A 26,413-nucleotide genomic window follows, 5' to 3' on the forward strand; every position below is an offset into this window, starting at 1 on the left:
TGAGACATTTACATAATGTCTGATTGATTTCTGATCACTGAAAAAATTTAACAGATTCATATTAGTAATTTGTTTTTTACCCTTTCTCCAGGAATACATCTAAATTCTTGGGAGTTTACCTGGGGAGGGGGGCTGCACAGACTGTGTATAAATCAGTTCATACATCCAATGTGACATTACACTAGTGGCCAATGTGTATAATCTATGCGAAGCTAGGTTTCGTAAGAGAATTATGGATGCTGATGGCTTTGTGTTCTGACTCATCTTGCTTCCTTTCAACATTCTTAAAATATTTATCCAAAGATAATGGTATTTTGGCTTTCTTCTTTACACGACCGTAAAGTTAGAACAGGGCTCTGCTTCAGAATCCGCGCACGCCTCCTTTGGAGATAACGAACAGCTAGACACTGAATCAAAATGAGGGACGTGACTCCTAGTGCCATCTGTTGGTGGCAGGCAGAACTGACATGCTCTGGCTGATTTTGTGACGCATACAAATTGCCAGGTTGAGCTGCTAAGTAAAGGAGCTTCTGTGATTTCAACGTGATCTACTACTCAGCCAACCAGCAACATTTTCCTTTTTTTTTTCCTCTATTGCGAAGGTGTGGCGGGGCACCCTGGCCCGTATGCGGTACAAGAGGACCAAGGCAGCTCTGACAATTATCAGATACTACCGTCGCTACAAAGTGAAGTCATACATCCACGAGGTGTCCAGACGCTTCCACGGCATCAAGACCATGAGGGACCACGGCAAGCACGTGAAGTGGCCAGCCCCTCCCAGAGTGCTCTGCCGTTTCGAGGAAGCCCTACAGGCTATTTTTAATAGGTAAGGACTTGGTATGTGCTGCATCCATTTGTGGCAGTACACGTACTGTATAAATTTACAGATCTGAGACCGTGACATTAGCTCCACCATTTGCTACATGACGTTGCTTTTACCTTGTGTCTCCACCTTCATAGATTTCACTTTCAAAGGGCATTTGCCTACCCCTCCAAATAATAGAACTGTCCATTTATTTTTCCATTAGCAGTAGACAGCAGTATGCCACAAGGCCTGAATCAAGCCAAGTTTAAGATAAGCTAGTGGCATGATGTCTCTCCTTTCTTTTATTAGCAAAAAGATAACTTTATTAAAATCACCACACGTCACTCACACTAGGAAGTCTGTTCATCCTTTCAGAGCAGGGGTTCTCTATCCCGCACCTGACATTCACAAGGAGTTTATAAAACACACAGATGCCCAAGTCCCACCTCCAGAAAGTCCTGTTTAATGGTGCTGGGGAGCGGAGCCCAAGTGGAGGCCCTTTTTAAAGTTTTCCAGGTGATTTTAAAATAAAAGGCAGAAAACACTGTTACAGAGCAAGCTATTTTTTTAAACAAATAAGTAAATAAATTAATTAACGCCCATGTAACATTTGATACCTTTCCAGCTAATCTTCATTTTTTTAATAAACTGCCCTGAATCTGACTCTGTAGTTATTCGTAGCTCCTTTCTCCTCGCTTTTTGAGCTTGTTTGTTGACAGCGTGCACCAGATATGTTTAGCTATGTCTTAGACACAGCCATCTAGTCGCATAAACTAAGCTGATGGTTCTCAAATGTGGTCCTTTGGCATTATGGTATTCCACCAAGAACACCATGAACTAATTAACGTATTGATGTAATTGATGTATTGAATGTAAATCAATGTACTGAATGGCAGATATCAAAAGAAAGAAAATGCATGCAAGGAAAACTCTTTAATACGTATCTCATTTGCTTTAAAAAAAATGATTGCTCATAAAAAGAAAAAAATAAAACAGTAGAGCATTATTGAAAGCAAAAGCACCCCAGCCCTCCATTCTCCCATACAGTACTATAAATGTTAGCTGTAAATCTTGGCAGCCTTTTTACTGCACAGATAAATTTTTTTTCATGAATTGTATCATGTCACCTGCATATTTGACATAATCTAAAAAGTGATTACATGATACATGAATAAATGCTCATTTTTTTGAAGTGACATAGGGACTTCCCTGGAGGTCCAGTGGTTAAGACTCTGTGCTCCCACTGCAGGGGCATGGGTTCGATCCTGCTTGGGGAGCTAAGATTCCACATGCTATGCGGTGCGACCAAAAAAAATTTTTTTAAGTAAATAAAGTGACATAATATAAAAATTTGCAGGATATAAAGTTGAAATCCTCCACACCTCCTCTTGTCTCTCCCCATTTTCTTTCTTTCCCCTTAGATAACCACTCATTAACAATTAGTTTGTATCCTTCTAAATCTTTGTCTGTGCACTTACAAACACATACACACATAAGAGAAGCATGATACAGTGGTTAAGAACACACACCCTGGAGCCTGGGTTCATATTCTAGCTCTGCCACTGACTAGCTGTGTAACCTTGGGCAAATGAGTTAACCTCTCTGTGCCTCAGTTTTCTTATCTGTAAAAGGGCCATAGTCATAGCACCTGCTCGTAGGGTTGTTGAAAGGATTATGAGTAAATATGTATAAAGCATTTCAGATAGTGCCTGACACATAATAAGTACTATGGAAATGTGTGCTTATACTGTGAGTGTGTATGCATTTGGGTTTTTTCCCCTCTCTTTTTTCCACAAGGAGGACTATATGTATGGTTATATGACTTTACTTAAAAATAAGTCTTGGAGACCTGTCCATCACAATAAGTAAAGATCTATGTCATATTTTTAATGGCTGCAAAGAATTATTGATTTTGATGATGTCGCACTGTAGCCTGTACAGTCTTCTTTTTTAGACTTGGAGGTTTTATGTATGGCCTAGAATTGATTATTTTTTGTAAAATTCAGTTTATTCATTCAGCAAGTATTTACTCAACACCTGCTGTGTCACAGACACTGACCTAGGTTCTAGGGATACAGTGACAAACAAGAAGGATGTGAAATACTGTCCCAGCCTTCTTAGGGCTTATAGTCAATGAGCATTTTGAAAATAATACATCTGCTCTGTGTCTTGACTGTACACACACACACACACACACACACACACACACACACACACACATTGAATGAATCTTGCCAGCTGTGTTAATCTAGTTCAAAGGCACACTTTTTCTGTAAAGGGCCAGATAGTAAATATTTTAGGCTTTGTGGGCTCCATATGGTCTTTGTCACATATTTTATTTTGTTTGGTTAAACACGTAAAAACTATTCTTAGCTGTATGGGCCGTGTTTGGCACAGGCTGTAGTTTACCAACCCCTGGTCTAGTCACTGTATCATATTTAATTTATTCTTGCATTTTTGATCTGTGGAATCCTGAGAGAAGTGTGTTAAAGGATTTTGCTGTGATTGTGGGGTCTTGTTTTCCTCTAACATCTCCGTGTGTGTCTAATCGTACTTAAGCTCGCTCCCACTCCTCCTAGTAACTCTTTCTCATCCCGGGAAGGCTGGGAGCCTTCCTCACGCCCAGCTTCTTCATGTGGTCAAGGCTGCTCACGTTTCCGGCGGCAGCTGTTGTCGGCTACACGTGTTTAAAGATGGCGGTTTGCTTGATCAGGATGAGAAGTGTGTGCTTCTGGTTTGCCATGGGTCTCTGGAGTCAGTCAGCTGTGGACCCTGTCCTGGGCCACTGTGGGCAGTGAAGAGGGGAGAGGCTGACCAGGCACAGGGCCCCCTTGGCTCTGTGGATCCTGGCCCCGGCTCTCCCTCTGACACCCCCTCCTGTTCCCCTCCCCCAGGCCCCTGCTCCAGCTCACAGGACTCCTTGCTTGTCCTCTCACACACCAAACCAGCTCACACTTCAGAGCCTTTGCACTCACTGTTTTCTCTTCCTGGAACAAGTATCCATACAGCTGGCTCCTCCACTTCCTGCTCACATATCCTCATCAGGGGTGCCTCCCAGACCACCCTCTGTGACTAACACCTGCTCCCTGGTCCTTCCCTCTGCAGCACTCCTGTCCCCCTTTCCTTGCCTTATTTTCTTCCATAGCACTAATCACATCATCCATCCTGTGTATTTAAGCATTGGTTTGTATCTTGTCTGTCTCTGCTCTCTAGACTATCAGCACCTAGCAGAAAGGACCTTCATCTGTTTGTTTACTGCTGTGCTTCCACTCCCTAGAACAGCATCTGGAGTTTAGTACGTGCCTAGAAAACATTTGTTCAATGAATGAGTGATGAATCCGAAGTTCCTACACCCTAACTATAGATATAAGAGAGTCCACATATCACTAAATTCTGGTTGCTTCCAAAACACGCAAACAGCAAAGGAAGTTTTACAAAAAATCTCTGTCCACATACAACTATGTGTATTTTAACATGTTCTGTGTATATTTTGGAGGCATTTTACTTTTTTTAGGGTAGCACGCAAGTAATTTAATTCTGTTTAATGGCTGCTTCAGTTATTTTTGAGAATGAATGGGATGTGATTTCTAAAGCCTCATACATTTTGCTTGTTTACTTATAGATGGAGAGCATCCCAGCTCATCAAGACCATACCTGCTTCAGACCTGCCCCAGGTTAGGGCAAAGGCTGCAGCTGTAGAAATGTTGAAGGGCCAAAGGGCTGACCTTGGGCTCCAGAGGGCCTGGGAGGGCAACTATCTTGCTTCGGTAAGTCCAGGAGGACAAAGTGGAATCCACTCCTGCTCCCCTAACAAAGAAAGAGAAGGATTTTTCTCCAAGTGTTTGTAGAAAGACTAAGACACCTTCAGAAACTAAATTTCTATGAGAGATACTAAACTAAAAGACTTTATTGCTTCTCAGTGTACGATATTTGATGTTTCCCTCACTTTAAAGAGAGTTCTCTGTCTTGTATCCATATGAATTACGTACATTCAGTAATCTGGCTTTGATCATTTAAACCTTCCCTTGCATAAGTGAGCAACTATTTTTAATTACCACCTTTGTATCAATTATCTCCGAAGCTGGATTTCATCCTCTCTCCCATTCCTTATTTTTAAAATATTCTAGGACCATTGGTGTTATAATAACCCTTTAGTAGCTTATCATCTGGGATGGGGAGGTAAAAAGTACATGTGTGAAGTTATGTGAGTAGAGTTATAAAGCAGTAAAAGACTGCCTTCTCATCTAAAATGTTAAGCAGGGCTTCCCTGGTGGCGCAGTGGTTAAGAATCTGCCTGCCAATGCAGGGGACATGGGTTCAATCCCTGGTCTGGGAAGATCCCACATGCCGCAGAGCAGCTAAGCCCGTGCGCCACAACTACTGAACCTGCACTCTAGAGCCCGCGAGCCACAACTACTGAGCCCGCGTGCCACAACTACTGAAGCCCGCGTGCCTAGAGCCCGTGCTCCACAACAAGAGAAGCCACCTCAATGAGAAGCCTGTGCACTGCAATGAAGAGTAGCCCCCACTCGCTGCAACTAGAGAAAAGCCCGAGCGCGGCAACAAAGACTCCACGCAGCCAAAAATAAATAAATTTTAAAAAAACAAAATGTTAAGCATACTCATTTTATCGTGTTTCCTTGATCTTTCAGAAGCCAGATACACCTCAGACCTCAGGCACATTCGTCCCCGTTGCGAACGAACTGAAACGGAAGGACAAATACATGAACGTCCTCTTTTCCTGTCATGTCCGTAAGGTAAGGCAAGCTTGAAACAGACCTCCTTGGAAAGAAAAGTCTGATTCAGGTGAAACTGACTTAGCTATGACCACAGTAAAACAGAACAATAGGTACATAACTGGCTTCATCATCAGTGAGCTCTACCTGTATATATATGGTGAGGCATTGATGGAATGGCTGAAGTGACTACAAGTTTGGGGTTAGGCTATAAAGACTAATTAGGGAAGTGAATATTTTTGGTAGCCATTTCTTTTTAAGACAGGAGAAGGGGAATCTCCCTGAGGTCAGGGATTTGTGTTTTATTGCATGTATCTTTCATAGCACTTTGTCTATAGCATACTGGTCTGGCTTGTATTTAACGGTCATTCAGTACTTTTTATACATGTTTTATTATGATTTTTTTAAAAAACAGGTAATGGGGAGAAAACGTAATTTGGAAAAGGGAGAAGGACATAGTGAGACTTGGAAGTGGGGTGGAGGGGAATTATGTGCTATGACTATATTTGCGTATCTGAAGCAGGACACATGAGGACTGTTTTTTACCTGGGAATGAGAGCAGTTGAGCAAGGGGAAATATGGAAGCTGGAAAGTGGAAGGAAAGGGATATAGTTGGTGTTTAAAACTTTAAAACACTTGTTTTCAAAAAATAGAGGGAAAATTGAGATAATTGTAAAAGAGCATTTTGAAAAATTATGCAAATAAATTTTAAAATACCAATGAAATGGGTGAATTTAAGAAAAATATTGCCTAGATTGACCCCAGAAATGATATTGACATAAATATGCCAATATTCCAAAGGAAGAATTAAGAAAATTATCAAAGAATTACTTATAACAAAGGTCCAGATTTAGGTGATTTTAGAGGTGTTTTGTATCACATCTTCAAAAAGTGCATAATTGCAGTATTATTCAGATCAAAATAGTGAAATATTATTTTTCAACTATAAATTTAGCAAACTTTAAAATGTTGATAACAACCAGTATTCTCAAGGGTTTGGGGAAATGCTATTGGTAGGAGTATAAGATACAGTCCTTTCGAATGGACAATAAATACACAGACCAGGACTTCCCTGGTGGCACAGTGGTTAAGAATCCGCCTGCCAATGCAAGGGACGTGGGTTCGAGCCCTGGTCCGGGAATATCCCACATGCCACGGAGCAGCTAAGCCTGTGAGCCACAACTACTGAAGCCTGCACACCTAGAGCCCAAGGTCCGCAACGAGAGAAGCCACTGCAGAGAAGCCCGCATACCACAACGAAGAGTATGAAGAGTAGCCCCCACTCGCTGCAACTAGAGAAAACCCACGCGCAGCAATGAAGACCCAATGCAGCCATAAATAAATAAATAAATAAATTTTAAAAAATAAATAAAATAAAATACACAGACCACTTTATCTAGGAATTCCATAACTCAGGATTTATCCTGCAATATATTTACACATATATCCAAAGATAGATATATGAACAGTTTCATACATTGTAGCAGTCAAAAAACTGGGTGAAAAAACATAAGTATGCATCAGTATGTGATTGGATTAATAAATAATCATGTATGTACACAATAGAATACAGTGTATCTACTAAAATGAATGAAAGAATAAAGGTTAAAAAAGCAAAAGGACAAAATATGTGTAACTGTGGTTTTCAAGACAGTGCACATGCGGGAGGGAGGGACTGGGAGTTTGGGGTTAGTAGATGCAAACTATTATGTGTAGAATGGATAAACAACAAGGTCCTACTGTATAGCACAGGGAACTATATGCAATATCCTGGGATAAACCACAGTGGAAAAGGATATAAAAAAGAATGTTTATATGTGTATAACTGAGTCACTTTGCTGTACAGCAGAAATTAACACAACATTGTAAATGAGCTATACTTCAATTTAAAAAAAAAATACAGTGCACGTCCAGCAAGGAAAGGCAGTGATCCCCGAAGGATGAGAAACAAATGAAGTGATGAGCCCTACAATTAGCCAGTTTACTTCCTGGAGAGAGTTCTGGTCTGTGGCGTGAGCAGGGGGCAGCCAAGGCAGAGCTGCGAGCTGGGAGATACTAAGACAGCTAGAGTTTGCAGCGCAGAGTACCAGAGCAGAGAGAGTGCACAGAGAGAACTCCAGAGATCTTCAGAGGGTCCACTTCAGGTATTCAGCCGAGTAGTTCAGCACATGCATGTGAGGAAACCACCCAAGGCTTGGGAAAGAACCACCCAAAGAATTAGAGGTAACAATACCCAGTGCTCACACAGGGTTGCAAGTAGTGCCTGTCTCTGCAGCCAGATTGGAAAAACCTCATGATTCATGGGACATTGGGTAGAATCCTAACAAGAATCTTGGCCTCAGTGGTGGGGTATAATTAGCCCTGACTAAACACTGCCCTAATCCCACCCAACAAATCACCAGAAGAACCAAACTGTTTACAAGTAATCTAACAGTGTCCCAGAACAAAGCCCTCAAATATTTACAGGAATACATAATATCCAGCACTCAGAAGATAAAATTCAGAGTGCATGGCATCCAATCAAAAATTACCCGGCGTACAAAACAGCAGGAAACTATAAAATGAGAAGAAAAATCAATCAAACTGATCCAGAACTGACACAGATTATAGAATTAACAGACAAGGTCATTAAAACAATTGTTTTAATAAAATGTGTATATTTTATGAATAGAAATGAAAAATACAGTGTCTGATGTTTAAAAAAAATACACTTGATAGAATTAACAGTTTAGACATATGCAGAAGAAGACTAAACTTGAAGATATAGCAATAAAACTACCCAGAATGAAATACATGGACTTCCCTGGTGGTCCAGTGGTTAAGACTCCGTGCTTCCACTGCAGAATGAAATACACGGGGCAGGGGTGGGGCGCGGGGGGAGATGCTTCCCCGAAAGAACAGAATATCAGGATGCCATGAGCCAACTTCAGGTGGCCTAAATGTAAGTGCATGTGGAGTCTCTGTAAGAGAGAAGAGGAGGGAAAATTTTTTAATATTTGAAAAAATAATGGCTGCAATTTTTCCAAATTGGATGAAAACTATAAACTCATCAACAGACATCAAACACAAAAAAACATGAGGAAAACTATACCAAGGCACAACATGACAAAAAACTGCTTAAAACCAGTGATAAAGAGAAAAGAGACAGAGGAAAAAGATGAGGATGCATCATATTTTTTGTCAGAAACAATGCAAGTGAGAAGACAGTGGAGCACCAACTTTAAAACTTTTTTTTACTGAAAGAAAAAAAAAAAAAAACCTGTCAACCTAGAATTCTGTATCTAGCAAAGGGTATCTTTCAAAAACCAAAGTGAAATGAAGACTTTTTTAGGCATGTCTGAAGATATACACTCATAGGAAATGTTAATGGGAGTCCTTCAGGCGGAAGGAAATGTGGACTTACCCCAAAGAATGAAGAGCAAGGGAAGTGGTAGCTACATGGGTAAATACCTAAAATCTTTCTTACCGCTTAAATCTCTTTAAAAGATAATTGACTGTACTGCAGTGTTCATAGCAGCATTCTTCACAGTAGTTAAAGGTGGAAATAACCCAAATGTCTGTCAACAGATGAATGAATAAAGAATATGTGTGTCCATTCAGTGGAATACTGTTCAGCCATTAAAAAAAAAGGGGGGGGGAATGAAATACATGCTACAATGTGGATGAACCTTGAAGATATTATCTAAGTGATAAGACACAAAAAGACAAACATTTTGTGATTCCACTTCCATGAAATATCTAGAACAATCAAATTAATAGAAACAGAAAGTAGAATGGTGGTTACCAGGGGCTGGGGGGAGGGAGTAATGGGGAATTATTATTTAATGGGTATTAGTGTTCAAATATTCTATGGAAAAAAGATCAACTCAGTATAATACAGACTTTTTAACAAAATAGCAGCTTGTTTTAAACTTAGAATGAAATACACGTCTCCAAGAAAAGCTTGCTGGCAGTAGCTTGGGGTGGTTACCAAAGTGTAGAGTCTTAATTCTGAACTCCTAGATCCAGAAACTCTATTTTATAAGTATACCTAGAGCTGATCAGACAACCAAGAAATGACTTTTGCTAACCAGATGCACACACCCACACATAACAGTATAAGCCATGATGCCAGTTTTTGAATTTGACAAAGGAATGTACCATTTTAGTGAATTCATTTAGTGAATTTATCTACTATCTAGGATACCTTCCTTTCTAGTATCAAGATATCTGGGAAGTCAAATTAGTCATCAGAACAACTGATCAGAGAGAGTTGGATGGTTTTGAGAATTACATCATCTGCTATAGAAAAGCCTGGCATCTCTGGTTCTGTCTTTCTAGTGATAACAATTTGATGTCTGACAGCATGTCTCTCCCTGGCTCCTACTGAATAAAAACTGAAAACTTTTTAGTCATGCTTCTGTATTTCTAAGTTCCATGCAAAATAATACAGTGTACTTCTTCACATTATAGCTTAGATAATGTCATCTTTAGAAACTTTTCAATCCCCAAGGATGTACCGAGGGAAACTTGATATGATTTTACTAAAGCCCTCTTCTTTATGCTTTGGTTCTTTTTGAAACAGCCACTTTCCACTAACTACAATTATAAAATGTCCTTTAAGGTCGGAGACCTGTGTAAATAGTTAGTTGTACCCATAATGTGTCCTCTCCTGGTCTGACTCCAGGGAAACTTTATCTCTGGCCCCCTGTGGAGTTGATGAAACCTACAGACAGATCCCTGGAAGTGTTCAGGCAAGAGCAAGTGATAGGGATTTTTCTCTGGTTGAGGGTTTTAGCTTGGGTAATAGAAGACATCAGATGAGATCTTATCTAACACTGAGTCTGTGATCTAGTTTTTCTTTTACATTATGAATTTAAGAGGAACAAAAATTGTGTCCCTATGCCAGAACTACTTTAAGTAAGTCTGAATTTACAAATTCACATGTGTATGTAAGACATTTGTCTTTGCCGTTTTGATTGAGCTAAGTTTTGCAACTCAAAGCTTTTCCTTCGTTACATCAATGTCCTTCCCACTCATTTGATTCATGCTTTAAGGATGATTTGAGTTGCTAAACCTCAAGGTAGAGTCTTTTGACCTGTTCTCTTTAGAAATTACATTTCTACATTAAAAAGAATGAAATGTTTCTAAACAGTGCTTCAGTGGAACTGCTGCTTTTAGGTTTTTGTTTGTTGGTTTCCAGATTAACTCATGGACACATCATAAGAAGAGCTATACCCTCCACTTTACCACCCTGCCTATTGTTTTTCTGAATCTTGTGTGACCTTGTGAAATTCTGCAACAAGTTTTGTTTTTTTCATTTTCTTTTGCAACACACTCATATATTTCTCAGCGTGACTTCACAAAAGATGAGGAGCCCTACTTTTACTTGTTATTCAGATTCTATTTTAGATGTTCTCCGTTTTCCATATTCTAAGATGGATACAAATGACTAGTGTTCTCCTAGAGGGTTTTCACAAACCAATGTTCCATTGAATATGAATTTGTTTTTTTAAGAGTTCCACAACTAAATGTGTTTGGGAAAGGCTGGGTTAAACAGTTAAACATGCTTTTTAAGTGCAGAATTCTATGAGCCTTTGATGTATCCGTGGGATCTGAACACCACTGGTGGGGCGGGGGCGGGGGGGGGGGGCGGTGAGGGAGGAGGGGGATGTTTGCAGTTCCTCAAACCAGCTTGACTTGGAAACCTGTCTCTCACAAAGCATTGCACAAGGCTAGGGTTGTGCAAAACAACTTAGAAAAATGCTGATGTAGAAGCTCTGCAACCACCTTGTTTCAACTCTTATGACAAGTGCCAGTTCTCTTTTATGGCAAAAACTGTTGCTATGTGAAGTAAATAATTACTACCAAGACTGGTTATTACTTTACCACATAGACTCTGTTTTTCTCTTAATTACAGATACCATTTTTGTCAAGTTGAAGACTGGAAAATATGCTCTGTGTAAAGGAATGTTTAGAAAATGGACTGATTTCTAAGACTATGAGGCAAAGGGGAGAAGACAATAAAATTCAAACTAAAACTTGAAGTTTAGTTTGCTATATCCTACCTATAGCAATATATTCCACTACATCCTACCCTACCTATCCTAATTTAGTTAACTGTATCACAACTATACCTTCTAGTCTACTAAGGGGAAGATTCTTAGTTGGTTCTTTCGTTGTTTTCTTTTGTTTTGTTTTGTTTTGCTTTCCTTTTCCTTTCAGTCACTGAGACACATGACATGGTAGTTGTTCAGAAATTTTTAGTGCTTGGTATCTTGATTTAAATATTACCCAAATCTAAAATTGAACCGTCCTCATCAGCAAGTTGTTAACTGCTTATTTACAAAAATATCCTGTGGTTAATTCTGTCTGTTAGGAAAAGATTTACCTGCAAATGTGGGCATTCTCTGACTCTCTAGCAAAGTAGCACTCTGTAGCATCAGACACGTACATTTTCTCCCAAACCCATTATCCAGTTTTGTTTTCTTTATGTGAAATTATATTTATATTTATTTATATTATGTTTTTCTTTCTATGAAATTACTTTCACTTTTTAGTTTCTTATCTATCTCAACTCCCATCTACCAGTCTCAGACTCCTATTGTAACAGAGGACTTCATGTCATTCCTTTGTATGTCATCAGCAGTTTTTAAAGTGCTTGAAAATGCACATTGTAAATTTTGGGGAAAAAAATTATCAAATTACTTAACTTGAGTAAATGCTTACCAGTATAATTTTTTTTCAGTTAATAGGAGTCAGGTGCTAGATTTCAAAATGTAGAAAAAATTAAGCTCAATCCCATCTTTAGATTTCTGGTAATAAAAAGACACGTTTCTCAATGAAATTGTGAGTCTAAAAGAGATCTTAGGGACTTCCCTGGCGGTCCAGTGGTTAGGACTCCGCGCTCTCACTGCTGAGGGCCTGGGTTCAATCCCTGGTCGGGGAACTAAAATCCCACAAGCCGCACAGGGCAGCCAAAAAAAAAAAAAAAGTTTTTTAATAAAAGTAAATAAAGAAATAAAAGAGATCTTAGAAGGGTAGCTACTACCAAGCAACGCGTCGTTGCAAATACAGACTCGGAACCACTGAGGACAGCTTCTCTGGTCCGTTGGCATTCTGTGTGCAGAGTCTTATAGTGATGGCTGGTCGTAAAAGTCTTGCCCTCCAGGGACTTAGACTCCGAAGGGAAAAATTAAATTAATGCATGGAAAAGATACTTTATGAGAGAAAAGAAAATGTACAAGTAAATCTCAACAATTTCAACAAGGAGAATAAAAAATAACAAAACAGTAATCCGTGTGCTTATGTAGTACATGCCACGTTAGGGAGCTTTTCATATCCGTGTGCTTATGTAGTACATGCCACGTTAGGGAGCTTTTCATATCCGTGTGCTTATGTAGTACATGCCACGTTAGGGAGCTTTTCATCACAGAGACAGCTGACGAATAAAATGGCTGCCAGCCTCAGAAATAAAAAAGCGAGAAGTCCGAGGTTGCCCTTTCTTCAGTGAAGACATGAAGTTTTTCCACGACCCAACTGGGCAGTGGGGACTGAAGCTGTTGAGCCACTGTGCTTTCACTTGCCACTGGGGAGATGCTTTTCTTACACAGTGCAGCCTCCGCAGTGTGCTGCAGCCGTCTTCCATCTGTTTTCCAGCCAGACAGTTCCTGTCGTCAGCACTGATTGGCTCATGTAGGGAAGAAGACTTCTTGAAATTATCCTGTGGGATTAAAAGTGCTCTCAAAGCCTGTTGACTTCTCTGGTGGCGCAGTGGTTAAGAATCTGCCCGCCAGTGCAGGGGACACAGGTTCGAGCCCTGGTCCGGGAAGATCCCACATGCCGCGGAGCAGCTAAGCCCATGCGCCACAACTACTGAGCCTGTGCTCTAGAACCCGCGAGCCACAACTACTGAACCCGTGAGCCACAACTGCTGAAGCCCACACGCCTAGAGCCCATGCTCCGCAACAAGAGAAGCCACCGCAATGAGAAACCCGCGCACCACAACGAAGAGTAGCCCCCGCTCGCCGCAACTAGAGAAAGCCCGCGCGCAGCAATGAAGACCTAATGCAGCCATAAATAAATAAATAATTTTTAAAAAGAAAGTAAAAACAAGCTTTTAAAAAAAAAAAAAGTGCTCTCAAAACCCACTGATCAGCAAGGATGTACTAAGTCCTACAGGTTGCCCACTTCTGTACTGGGGGCTGTGAGGTACAAGAAAAAAGGCACCATACGGTCATTACCCTCAAGGAGCTTCCAGGCGGGCTGGAACACAGGAGTACTGTTCATGAAATAGTAAGGCAATAAATAAAAACCTGCCCTGGATATCTGAGATTCTACATTGTTCTTGTTCTGTTCATGCATTTGTTTGTATTACGGTATAATTTATGTACAGGTAAATGCACAGATCTCAAGTATACAGTTCACTGAGCTTTGACTAGTGCATACGCCTGTGTAAATCACAACCCCATCAAGATACAAAGCATTTCCATCACGAGAGAGAGCTCCCTCAGCTCCCTTCCCAGCCAAGCCCCACCACTACCAAAGGCAACCACTGTTCCGATTTCTTTTACCACAAATTAGTTAAGCTGTTTCTTAACCTGCATTAAAAAAAAAAAAAAGAAATCCCACAGTTGTATGTGAGATTTTTACTTTGTTTTGAAGTGAATTTGTTAGTCTTATTTATGACTATTTTGATAACTTATTTGTAGCTATTTTATAAGGAAAGTAGCTTTTGGATAGACTTCCAATTTTAAGACAATCTGTATAACCTTTGATATTGGCTCAGTTAATTAGAGCTCGATTAGTGAGGATATAGTCAGTAGATTTATTATCACAAGATTAATAAGTAAAATCAACCTCTTTTGCTAAACATAGCTTCAACTATAAGTTTAAAAAACACAGCATTCCACACAGCTATTTTAGCAAGTATATTTTTCATGACAAGCATCCATGGTCTAAAAGTTACAAGTCAGCTGTCCTTAAAATTATTAAAACATTCTAATTATTAAGTGAAAACTTCTGCCTTTTAATAAGAGAGATATAAATAGTAACTCCACTTCATACAGAGACTAAGGATAGATGTAACTGAATTGTCTTGGTTTTATAAGCATCGGCCAACCTTCCTTCCTCCCTATCATTTTCTCCAAGCAAAGAGTAACGATGTAGCCAGTGTTTTCCGTTAGCAAAAGCACTTAGACTAATAGTTTCTCCTATTCTCAGGTATCCTGCTTTAAAAGTAAAACCTGTGCTTTTTAGTTTCAGGGTCAGTTTTTTGTTTCATTCTTAATTCTGCATATATCCTATATATTGATTCTACAACTGTGTTGTAGAAGTTCAGAAAAAAGCCATGAAAAAAAGAGTGAAATAATGTCATTTGTGGCAACATGAATGGACCTAGAGATTATCATACTAAGTGAAATAAGCCAGACAGAGAAAGGTAAATATCATATGATATCACTTATATATAGAATGTAAAAAACAAAATAAGATACAAATGAACTTATTTACAAACCAGAAATATAACCACAGACATAGGTAACAAACTTATGGTTACCAAAGAGGAAAGGGGTGGGAAGGATAAATTAGGAGGTTGGGATTAACATATACACACTACTATATATAAAGTAGATAACCAACAAGGACCTACTGTATATAGCACAAGGAACTGTGCTCAATATTTTGTAATAACCTATAGGGGAAAAGAATCTGAGGGGCTTCCCTAGCAGTCCAGTGGTTAAGATTCCACACTTCCATTGCAGGGGGCACACGTTCGATTCCTGGTCAGGGAACTAAGATCCGTCATGCAGCACGGCATGGCCAAAATAAATAAATAAATAAAAAGAGTCTGAAAAATAATAGGTATATATATGTATAACTGAATCACTTTGCTGTACACCTGAAACTAACACAACATTGTAAATCAACTATACTTCAATTTTAAAAATAAATAATTTTTTAAACTTTTTAATTAAAAAAAAATTTTAAATAGAAAAAAAGAGAGTGATCATTTTTTACTAGAGGAATTGAAGAGGTTTTATAATAAATGAGAAATTGATCATTATCTTGACATATACATGGGTAAAGAGAAAAAGGAGGGAGTAGAAAATCATTTAAGAGAGAGCATGACATGAGGAAACCTGTCAGAAAGGAGCCAGAGCCCTTGAAGAAATATGTAAAGTCAAATAAGTAGAATAGTGGCAGATAGGAAAACTCTTGAAAGTCAGATAAAGGAATCGTAGAATCTGAGTGGCAGGGTACCTTGGAGATCCTTAGACTTCCTATTTAAAGCCCTTCCCTTCCACCGCACCCACATCAGATGTCTATTTAGCTTATGCTGAATCTTTTCTGTGTGGGCACTTACTGCCTTCTCATATGGTGCATTCTTTTTATGGAGAGTAATAATATGAGGAAATTATTTATGCTATATGCAATAGGAAGGCACTATCTGTTTTTGGATATTTAATCTTTTTTATTTTGTATGTTACAGCTGTACAGTGTAGTGATTCACAATTATAAAGGTTATACTCCATTTATAGTTATTAGAAAATACTGGCTATATTCCCCATGTTGTACAATATATCCTTGTAGCTTATTTTATACCTAATAGTTTGCACCTCTTAATCCCCTACCCTTATACTACCCCTGCCCTCTCCCACTGGTAACCACTAGTTTGTACTCTCTGTGAGTCTGCTTCTTTTTTGTTATCTTCACTAATTTGTTGTATTTTTTACATTCCACATATGAGTGATATCATACAGTATTTGTCTCTCTCTGACTTATTTCACTTAACATAAGTAGATTTAATGTAGAACATATAGATTCATAAACATGTTTTAGGGAATTTAATCTGAAATATACCTGCCCAGTGCGTTAGGAAAGGGACAGAATGAGTTGTTTCAAACAGGTTTTTTTTTAACAGCTTTATTGAGATATGATTCACTTAACATACAGTTCACCACTTTAAAGTATACAGTTTTAGTGTGTTTAGAGCTATATATCTATCTCTACAACCAATTGCTAAACATTTTCATTAACCCAAAAAAAAACCCCACACCCCTTAGCTGTCCTCCCCGCAAACCTTCCATCTCCCCCAGCCCTATGAAACCACTAACCTATGCTCTGTTTCTATAGATTTGCTTATTCTGGACATTTCATATAAATGGAATCATACAACATATGGTCCTTTGTGACTCTCTTCTTTTACTTGGCATGTTTTCAGGGTTCATCCACATTATAGCATGTATCAATACTTTATTCTTTTTATTGCCAAATTATATTCCATTGTATGGATACATCACATTTTATTCATTCATCAGTTGATAGATATTGAGGTTGTTTCTACTTTTTAGCTATTACGATTAAGGCTGCTGTGAACATTCAGGCACAAGTTTTTGTGTGGATATGTTTTCAGTTCCCCTGTGTATATACTTAGGAGTCGACTATCTGAGTCACATGGCAATTCTATGTTTAACCATTTAAGGAGCTGCCAGACTATTTTCTAAAGCAACTTCATCATTTTAGACCCCGACCAGTAGTGAGGGTTCCAATTTCTCCACATCCTGGCCAACATTTGTTACTGTCTTTTTTATTATTGTCATCCTAGGAGGTGTGAGGTGGTATCTCATTGTTGTTCTGATTTACGTTTTCCTGATGGCTGATGATGTCAAGCATCTTTTCATGTTTTTTACAGCCATTTGTATGTCTTCTCTGGAGAAATGTCTCTTCAAATTCTTTACCCATTTAAAATTTGGAGGGGGGGGCGGTCTTTTTATTATTGAGTTATATACTCTAGATACAACTTATATTCTATTCTTTATTTATTCTAGGTAAAAGTTCCTGTTCAGATATATGATTTACAAAATTTTCTCCTATTCTGTGGGTTGCCTTTTCACTTTCATTATAGTGTCTGGGTTACGTGTTTTTAGTTCTTTAATTCTTCTGTGTTCTTCTTGTTTTCCCTGTTAGATGGTAAACTTGGGAAATTTACATTGCAAAATTCCACAAATCTGGAAACACTCCTTTTCCATCTCTGTTGCATCCAGAGAGTGGTCATAGGTGGTGCACATCAATTACAGAATCTGGCTTCACAGCCAGCCACCTCTGCTCCTAGATGTTTTCCTGACAGATCATTTGATTTCATTCTTTTTTTTTTTTTTTTTTTTTTTTTAATTTTTATTTATTTATTTATGGCTGTGTTGGGTCTTCGTTTCTGTGCGAGGGCTTTCTCTAGTTGTGGCAAGCGGGGGCCACTCTTCATCGCGGTGCGCGGGCCTCTCGCTATCGCGGCCTCTCTTGCTGCGGAGCACAGGCTCCAGACGCGCAGGCTCAGCAATTGTGGCTCACGGGCCCAGTTGCTCCGCGGCACGTGGGATCCTCCCAGACCAGGGCTCGAACCCGTGTCGCCTGCATTGGCAGGCAGATTCTCAACCACTGCGCCACCAGGGAAGCCCTGATTTCATTCTTGATGAGATATTATGGTTTATTATTTTGTTTTCTTACAGGTGAATCGCTTTAGTAAGGTGGAAGATCGAGCAATTTTTGTCACTGACCGTCACCTGTATAAAATGGATCCCACAAAGCAGTACAAAGTGATGAAGACTATCCCTCTATACAATGTAAGTGTTCTCTGCTTCTCTCTGAATAAAGGATTCTTAACCTGGTGTTCATAGACCACGAGTGGGTCACCAGACTGATCACTAGAACCTCTGGGGCTTTAGGGAGTCCATGAATTCCTAAAATTTTCTGCCAATCTCATGTTTTATACAAAAGTACGATTTTCTATAAGGAGGATCAAAGCTTCCAGTAGAAAAACGAAGGCGTTTTGTTTTAAAGTGTAGGACTCTGCATTCTACATGACCTTTATCACTAATCCCACTCACTACTTAAATGTTATGACATGAAATGTATTTTCTTATTGATTTTCATAAGGCTTGTTTTTATGTGGAAATGGAATCAGGTAGAGAAATAGTAGGGAATTACTTTATGAAAACGTTACCTCTCTTTTAAATGTAAAATGTATGCTGTTTCCAGAAGTTATTTTCACCAATATATTTTACCTCTGATCTAAACCCGCTTAGTTATTCACTTTCTCCATGGGGTTTTCAAATTCTCTAATCATTCCTTATTTGAAATATGAAATTTGGTGGGTGTCTCCTTGAATTTCAATTTGAGACGTTAAAAAATTTGTTTATCCTGCTGTATGGGGTCTGCTTTACAAGTGACGGTTTGTTCTGATCTTTAAAAAGATCCTCCTGGACTGCTGGATCTTTCCATGTGTCACGTGACTTTCCTCTGTCCGCTCGTTCTTAAAGAGGGAGGTCTGGGTTTGTCCAATCATGGGATCTATGAGGAGTATTATTTAAAGATTGTTTTAAATCCTTTTGGCCTCTGCAAAAGGGAATAGGAAACATACTGTTTTATAGTTTTATTTCGTTAAATCAGGAGTCCTGTTCGCTGTGAGGTTCAATGAAGACAAAGTATTCCTGGCTTTGCTAAATAATTTAGAACATCCCTGCAGGCCTGTCACCCGATGATGAGGCTGAGATTTGTCTCCGTCACCCAGTCCCGCCATCCCACACACACATGCATACACACCTTTCTCCCTTTAGTAGGAAGGCGAATGGACTGCAGCTAAGAAGGAAATGATGTTCTGAGACATTCTTGATCATATGTAGTCTTCTTAGCAAAGACTTGTAGTCGTATATAGCCATCACAGTTTAAGCCTAATAACCCTGCAGTCTCGAAGAAGGAGATGAAGGAAGATACAGGAGAAAACCAAATTTTGTCAAAGTCTAATAAAGTGTACCTTATTTCTTTTCCTTACTTTCTATTAAAGGGAAATCAATCAGGCACGTGATACGAGTTCAATAAGTAGTTAAGCAGGTCTTTGAACCGAAGTTATTTTCGCAAACTACCTTCCTTTTTCATGTTGACTGGTGTACATTTAGAGTCAGTGTTACCCTTCATCATCATTATCATCATCAGTGTTATCAATAATATCATATTACACAAAAATTAACCATGTTTAACACTCGTGAAGGTAAACGATGTCAATAGGATGGATATACACTGTCACAGATGCTGTCGGTACTCTGCCCACCTCCCCTTGTATTCCCTTACCATTTTTGTACACAACAGCCTAACTTCTGACAGCCAACACCTTTGTCGAAAGGCTTCCCTCAGGCTGCTGGAGTCCATAGAGGGCTGGAAACGCCCAGCCACCCAAATGACTAGTGGGTGTGGGGTATAAATGCTCCATCCCCACCATTGATCGGTCACAATGATTCTCAGGTGTGTTTAACACCATTTGCTGGAGCTTTTCTGCAGGAATCGGCTGCGCTGCCCACCGTGTCAGCTGCTTAGTAACGGGCCCTACTGGCTGCTTTCCCTTCCTGAGCCACCTCCCCACTCCCTCGCCCGTGTACCTGCACCTCCCGAATCAATTCTGAGGCTCATCGGCCTTTGTCTCGGGACCTGCTTTGGGGAGGAACTGCCCTCTTAGGAGGGAGCAGATTGAATGGGGCACAGGACCTCCAGCCGTGTCTACCTATAAAAATGTTGTTCAGTCTGAAGCAAACACAGCCAGATATTAAGTCTGGATCATAGGGGCATGGGTGTTTGTTATTTTATTCTTTATCCTTTTTGTATGAAATGTTTTGAAGTTACAAAGTTTAAGACAAGGAACCTTTAAAAATGATACTGCTAATAGCAGGGATGAAGAAGCTGGGAGGGGATGAAGGAGAAAGATTTCAATCTTAACTAAGTTGAGTTTCAAGTATTGGTGAAACTTGTAAGTATATACCCCATAGATCACTGGCGTCTAATATTGTAAAGGAGTGGTGGGTAGCATTCAGCACTTAGGATAAAAATTTAAGAGCAGACAGATGCATGTATAATTGGAGGCTGAAATTATGAGTCTAGACGGAGAAGGGGCAGGTGATTTGAGAACATCCATGCTTAAATGGTGGGGAAAAGAGAGTGGCTGAAGGAAATGGAATAAATGGAGATCTCTTCTTTCTGGACCTCCATTTTCTCCTCTCTCTTCTAATGTGCCAAATGAGCTCTAATTTCCCTTCAGTTCCATAAGGTTATGAATTATTCCAGGAAGGGAAAGAACTTTGGGAACACTGTGTTTCAGAATCAAGTTGGAAAGTTTTCAGAAATAAGAGTAATCAGTGGAAACATATAGCTGAGGATCCCACAGTTACTCTTCCCCTTCTCTGCTCTTCATTCCTCCTTCTGCCCGGGTGCCTTTCCTGTGTTAGTTGGACTTTTCTGGCTCCAGGGAACAGATTGGTATTAGGGGGAGGGGGAAATTTCCCTCTGTCCCTGTTGAGTTCCTGTGGCTGGACTAATAATAAAATTGACACGAGGCAGATTAACAGGAGAAAACCCAACTTAGTTTTGTGGGCGCAGGAGATCATAAAATGATGCACAGAGAGTGACCAAAAGCAGGTAACTTTTATGTCTTTGTGTACAAAGAAACAATAAATTTGTGAGGATTGGACAGGACAGAGAAACTTAGGTTCGGGTGCATAATTATAAGGAATTTAAGCAAAGATTGGGCTTGGGTAGTAAATTAGTAAAGAAATAGCAAGGTTTATTTATACAGGCTTCTCTGACCTGAATTCCCTGTCTCTGACGATAATGATGTCTTTCTACCTCCCAGCCCAGGGAAGGCACCTTTCACATGAGAGGTTTATTTCCTAGTTTCAGAGAAACAGAGAGGAGCATCAAAGTGTCCTTCTTGCATTTGGTTGTTTCTTAAGTAACTTTAATTCAAAACAATCGATATGCCATTGAGACATATTTGGGGGCCTGCCCTGGGCCCCAATATGACTATATACTATCTCAAGTAATGCTTTGCTTTGTTATTGATAAAGGATACACGTGGTAGTAAGGGAAAGGAATCTCACAGAAACCCAGGAAGCTATTCAGGTTTTAAGGCAGCTCTGAGGGATCATATTATTCCGTGACCCCCTCAGCAACATGATGCTTAAGATGGTCTAAGTTTCTGCCATTCTCTGTCTCTACTTCTCCTTGTGTGTCTTCTTACTAACAATTACCTTTCTTGCCAGATGGCCTGGGCCAGTGCTAGGCTTAGGTCTGAGTCAGCCAACCCACCAAACCATTAGAGTTTCATCCTGCAGTAACATTGAACACCGTGTCTCTGATGAGGCCTCACCATAGCAACCAATTCTGCAGGATCCAAACTGGTACTTCAGCTCCTTGTCAAGCACTTGCAAATCTATGCATAGTCTTCCCTGACTTCTCCTAGCATAGCACCGATAATGACTACAGTTCATTTGAGGTGTAAATGACCTCTTCCCTCTACAATTTTTGACTGTTGTCCTTAGGCCCCAGCCACATTTGGACCTGCTGATTATTGAGGTGGGTCATTAGGTTTTCCTAGTGGGAAAGAGTCAGTGGGAGAGCAGTGCTTCAAGTAGGCTACATTCATCAGGCATCCTTGGGTCCTTGGACTCTCCCACCTACCGCCATTCCACTTGCCAGGATCCCAGTCTTTGTCAAGCAGGACCTAAACTGCGCCCATGGACGACCACCATAGGTAAGAATTCAGCTGATGCTGCAATTTGACAATGGGTCTAGCCAGTTTTTGAACCTGTGCTTTCAGCGGAAAAGTATTTCCTCAGTTTCTTTTCAGCTCCCAGCCAGGCAATATGGGACCACTATTTGTTGCTTTCCTAATGCACCATAAAAAGTACCCATCCAATTCATTATCTATATCTTCTAATTCATTGAACTTCTATAAAGCAGCAGCACCTAAGTGCCCCAAGCACTTAACTTTAATGGGCACTTGGTGTCATTTAAGTAAAACTGAGAGCATTGGATTGGCAGACGCTTGGAATATTTTATTGACATGTAGCACACGCTCTACTGCTATTCACATCGGGGCAAATATTTTCACTTGCTTATTGAAGTATGCCCTACATGCAGAAAAACGCACAGATCTTAAGCGTATAGCTTGACGAATTATCACAAAGTGAGTTCACCTGTGTAACCGTCCCCAACATCAAGATATAGGTCATTAATAGGACTCCCCAAAAAACCCCACGTGTCCTCTCGCAGTCGCTACCTCTTCCTTCCTTTTCAGAGGCACACCTTTGCTCGTTTTGAACTTAATGTAAGTGAAATCAAACACTGTGTATTCCTTTTTGTGTTTCTTTCAACATTATCTTCACGGGAACAGCCACGTTATTTCAAATAATTCTAGTTTGCTCATTTTCATCACTGTGTATCATTTCCTTGTGCGAATATACCACAAGTTGTTTATCCATTCACATGTTGATGGATATTTGAGATTTTAAAAATCACTCCTGTACATATCTTTTGGTGTCTATATGATGCATACATTTTCACTGGACAAACGCCCAGGAGTGAGACTGCTGTTGAATTTTAGTAGATAGTTCCAGTTTTCCAAAGTAGTCATACCGATTTACAACCCCCATCCCCACCCCAGCAAAATGGGAAAGTTCCAGTTGCTCCATTTCCTCTCCAACCCTAGGTACTGACAGTCCTGAATTTCAGCAATCCTGGTAGGTATGTGGTAGTTACGGTTCTAGCTTAATTGAGGTATAACAGACATATAACATCATGTAAGTTTAAGGTGTACAGTGTGTTGATTTGATACATTTATCTGTTGCAGTACGATTACCACCATAACATCAGGCAGCACCTCCATCACATCACATAATTGCCATTTCTTTTTTGTAGTGAGAACATTGAAGATCTGATTACTTGGAAACTTTCAAGTTATGTAATACTGTATTATTAGCTGTAATCACCATGCTGTATAATAGATCCCAAGAACTTATTCATCTTCTATCTGGAAGTTTGTACCCTCTGACCAATATCTCCCCATTTTCCCCACCCTCCCCTGAGCCCCTGGCAACCACCCCTCTACTCTCTGTTCCTCCGGGTTTATCATTTTTAGATTCTACATATAAGTGATATAATAGAGTATTTGTCTTTCTCTGTCTGACTTATTTCCGTTATAATGCCCTCAGGATTCACCCAGGTTGTTGCACATGGCAGGATTTCCTTCTTTCTCACGGCTGAACAATATCGCTTTGTGAATGTATACCACATCTCTATCCATTCATCCATTGACGGATACACATTGTGGGTTTTCTTTGTAATTCCCTTATTACTGATAGGGTTGAGCCCCTTTCTGTGTGTTTATTGGTCATTTGGATGTCTTTTATGAAGTGCCTGTTCAAGTCTCTTGCTGTTTTTCTATTGGGCTGTCTTTTAAAATGATTTCTAGGAGTTCTTTTTATACTCTGCCTGTGTGCCCATTGACAGTTACATGTGTTGCAGATATTTTCTCCAGCTCTGGGACTTGCCTTTTCATTCTTTTAGTGTTGTCTGTGAACAACATTTTTCACGTTGATATAGTTCAGTTTATCAGTTTTTTCCTTTAAGGTTGATGCTTTTTTATTTTTGTTTAAGAAATCACTCCCTGTCCCAAGGTCACGAAGATATTCTCATCTGCTGTATTCTATAAGCTTTATTGCTGTGCCTTTCACATTGACATATTACAGTCCACCTAGAATTGATTTTTGTGTATATGCGAGGCATCAGCCCAGGGTTTATTTTTCTCCCGTATGGGTAAACAGTTGAAAAGACCATCTTTCCCCCATTGCTCTTCAGCCCCGCATTTGTCCTAAATCAAGTGTGTCCATATGTCTCTTCCTAGTTTCTCTACTCTGTTCTGTTGGTCTGTTGTCTATCTTTGTGCCAAAGACAGTTTTAATGACTGTTGGGCAAAGATTTTATGAACTCTAAAATTATAACAAATTTCCAAAATCTCTCCCTTCAGTTTCACCCTCCTCCCAATATAATGTTCTCATTAGCTATATCCATGTGGAGGAAAAGAGAGCTGGGGATGCTGGTAAAGCAGATCCTAGCAGAAGGGACAGCTTGCTGTTTACCCATTTTCTTTGTCAAAAAGTCAGATTCCTTTAGGAGTCAGTCAGGTTCAGAAATGAATAAAGTTCATACCCATCAAGGGGCAGTCACCACTCCACTGTAATCCGTTGTGACCACGCCAGAGTCTAGTATGCCAGACCTTTGGATTCACCTAGAAAAAAAGCTGAAGTTTGTATTATATGTAAGGTCTCCTGATCGTTAAATGCCATGTAAGCCAAACAGAACACGTCTTGTAAGCCGTATTCAGCCCACGGGGCACCAGTTTGCTGCTCCTATTAAAACAGGTCTTTACCATGGAGAATGGACTTGGAGACACGGGGAGGGGGAAGGGTAAGCTGGGGCGAAGTGAGAGAGTAGCATTGAAATATATACACTACCAAATGTAAAATAGATAGCTAGTGGGAAGCAGCCGTATAGCACAGGGAGATCAGCTCGTGCTTTGTGACCACCTAGAGGGGTGGGATAGGGAGGGTGGGAGGGAGGGAGACGCAAGAGGGAGGGGATATGGGGATATATGTATACACATAGCTAATTCACTTTGTTATATAGCAGAAACTAACGCAACGTTGTAAAGCAATTATACTCCGATGAAGATGTTAAAAAAAAAAGGTCTTTACCTATTTGTTCCTCTAAATGAGCTATAACCATATTCCTTGGCCTCCTCCCTGCCAACCTTTAAAAATTCTAAAATCTGTGGTATGTTTTATTCTAGATTTTACGTATCAATAGTAGAAACAAACACTAACCATTTCTCACTTATAGAAAGCTATAACTGGGTGTGAGCTTTAGAAGAGTACATTTTCTACTTCAATTAGCCAGGAAGGAAAGGAATAAAGGAAATCTTTGATATAGGTGTATTTCCAACCTTTAGAACCTTCTACCCCTTCAGAGTTCACTGCTAATTCTATTCTTCTGACTTTATATTATAAAAGTTTTCAAATGTACAGAGAAGTTGAAAGGATATTACAGGGAGCACCCATATGCCCTCCACCTAGATTCAGTATTTAATTTACTTTTTGGCATATTTGTTTTCTCTCTCTCATGACACTTCACCACTAAAATGCTCCCGTGTGCATTCTCCTAAGAATAAGGACATTCTCCTTCATAACCACAATGCCATTTTCATTTCTAAGAAAATTAATAATATTTCCATAATATTTAATATAATACATAATCATCATCCATTATGTGTTGGACAACTCATATTCAAATTTCCTCAGTTGTTCAAAGAATGTCTATTATACCCATTTTTTTAAAACCCCATCTAGGTGCATATTTTGAATTTGGTAGTTACATCTCTTTTAGTCCAAAACTGTATCTCTACACACATACCCTTTTTTTTCCATGATAATGACTTTTTAAAACAGCATTACTGAGGGATAATTTACTGTTATAGGCTGAACTGTGTTCCTTCAAAATTCATTTGTTGAAGTCCTAACCCTCAGTAATTCAGAATGTGACTGTGTTTAGTGACAGAATCTCTAAAGAGGTAATCAGGTTAAAATGAGAGCATTAGGGTGGGCCCTGATCCACTATGACTGGTGTCTCTATAAGAAGAGGAGATTAGGACACACACACATACAGAGGAAAGATCATGTGAGGACACAGGTTGAGACAGACATCCGCAAGCAAGGAGAGAGGCCTCAGAAGGACCCAGCCTTGCCCACACTTTGGTCTTGGACTTCCAGCCTCCAGAACTGCGAGGAAATAGATTTCTGTTGTTTAAGCTACCTGGTCTGGTACTTTGTTATGGCAGCCCTGGCAAACTAATACATTTAGAGTACTTACCCCAAAATTCACCCATTGTAAGGTACAGTTCAGTTACTTTTAGTAAACTTATGCAGTTGTACAAACATGACATAATTCCAGTTTTGGAACATTTCCGTCACTCCAGAAAGTTCTCTCATGCTCATTTGCAGTAAATCCCCGCTCCCAACGT

The 26,413-nt window shown here is 39.7% G+C and overlaps 1 protein-coding gene across 4 annotated transcripts in view; it reads left to right on the forward strand.

Annotated features, from left to right (window-relative positions):
- MYO1D (myosin ID) overlaps positions 1–26,413 on the forward strand; it is a 350,018-nt gene that overhangs the window by 190,793 nt on the left and 132,812 nt on the right. For all 4 annotated transcript variants that reach the window (XM_036837322.1, XM_036837323.1, XM_036837324.1 and 1 more), the window contains exons 17-20: positions 603–826; positions 4,428–4,572; positions 5,458–5,562; positions 18,024–18,137. In XM_036837322.1, the coding sequence (XP_036693217.1) occupies positions 603–826; positions 4,428–4,572; positions 5,458–5,562; positions 18,024–18,137 (588 nt within the window). The remainder of the gene's footprint in view (positions 1–602; positions 827–4,427; positions 4,573–5,457; positions 5,563–18,023; positions 18,138–26,413) is intronic.

The sequence above is a fragment of the Balaenoptera musculus genome, chromosome 20, assembly GCF_009873245.2.
Source record: "Balaenoptera musculus isolate JJ_BM4_2016_0621 chromosome 20, mBalMus1.pri.v3, whole genome shotgun sequence".
Lineage (NCBI taxonomy): Eukaryota > Metazoa > Chordata > Mammalia > Artiodactyla > Balaenopteridae > Balaenoptera > Balaenoptera musculus.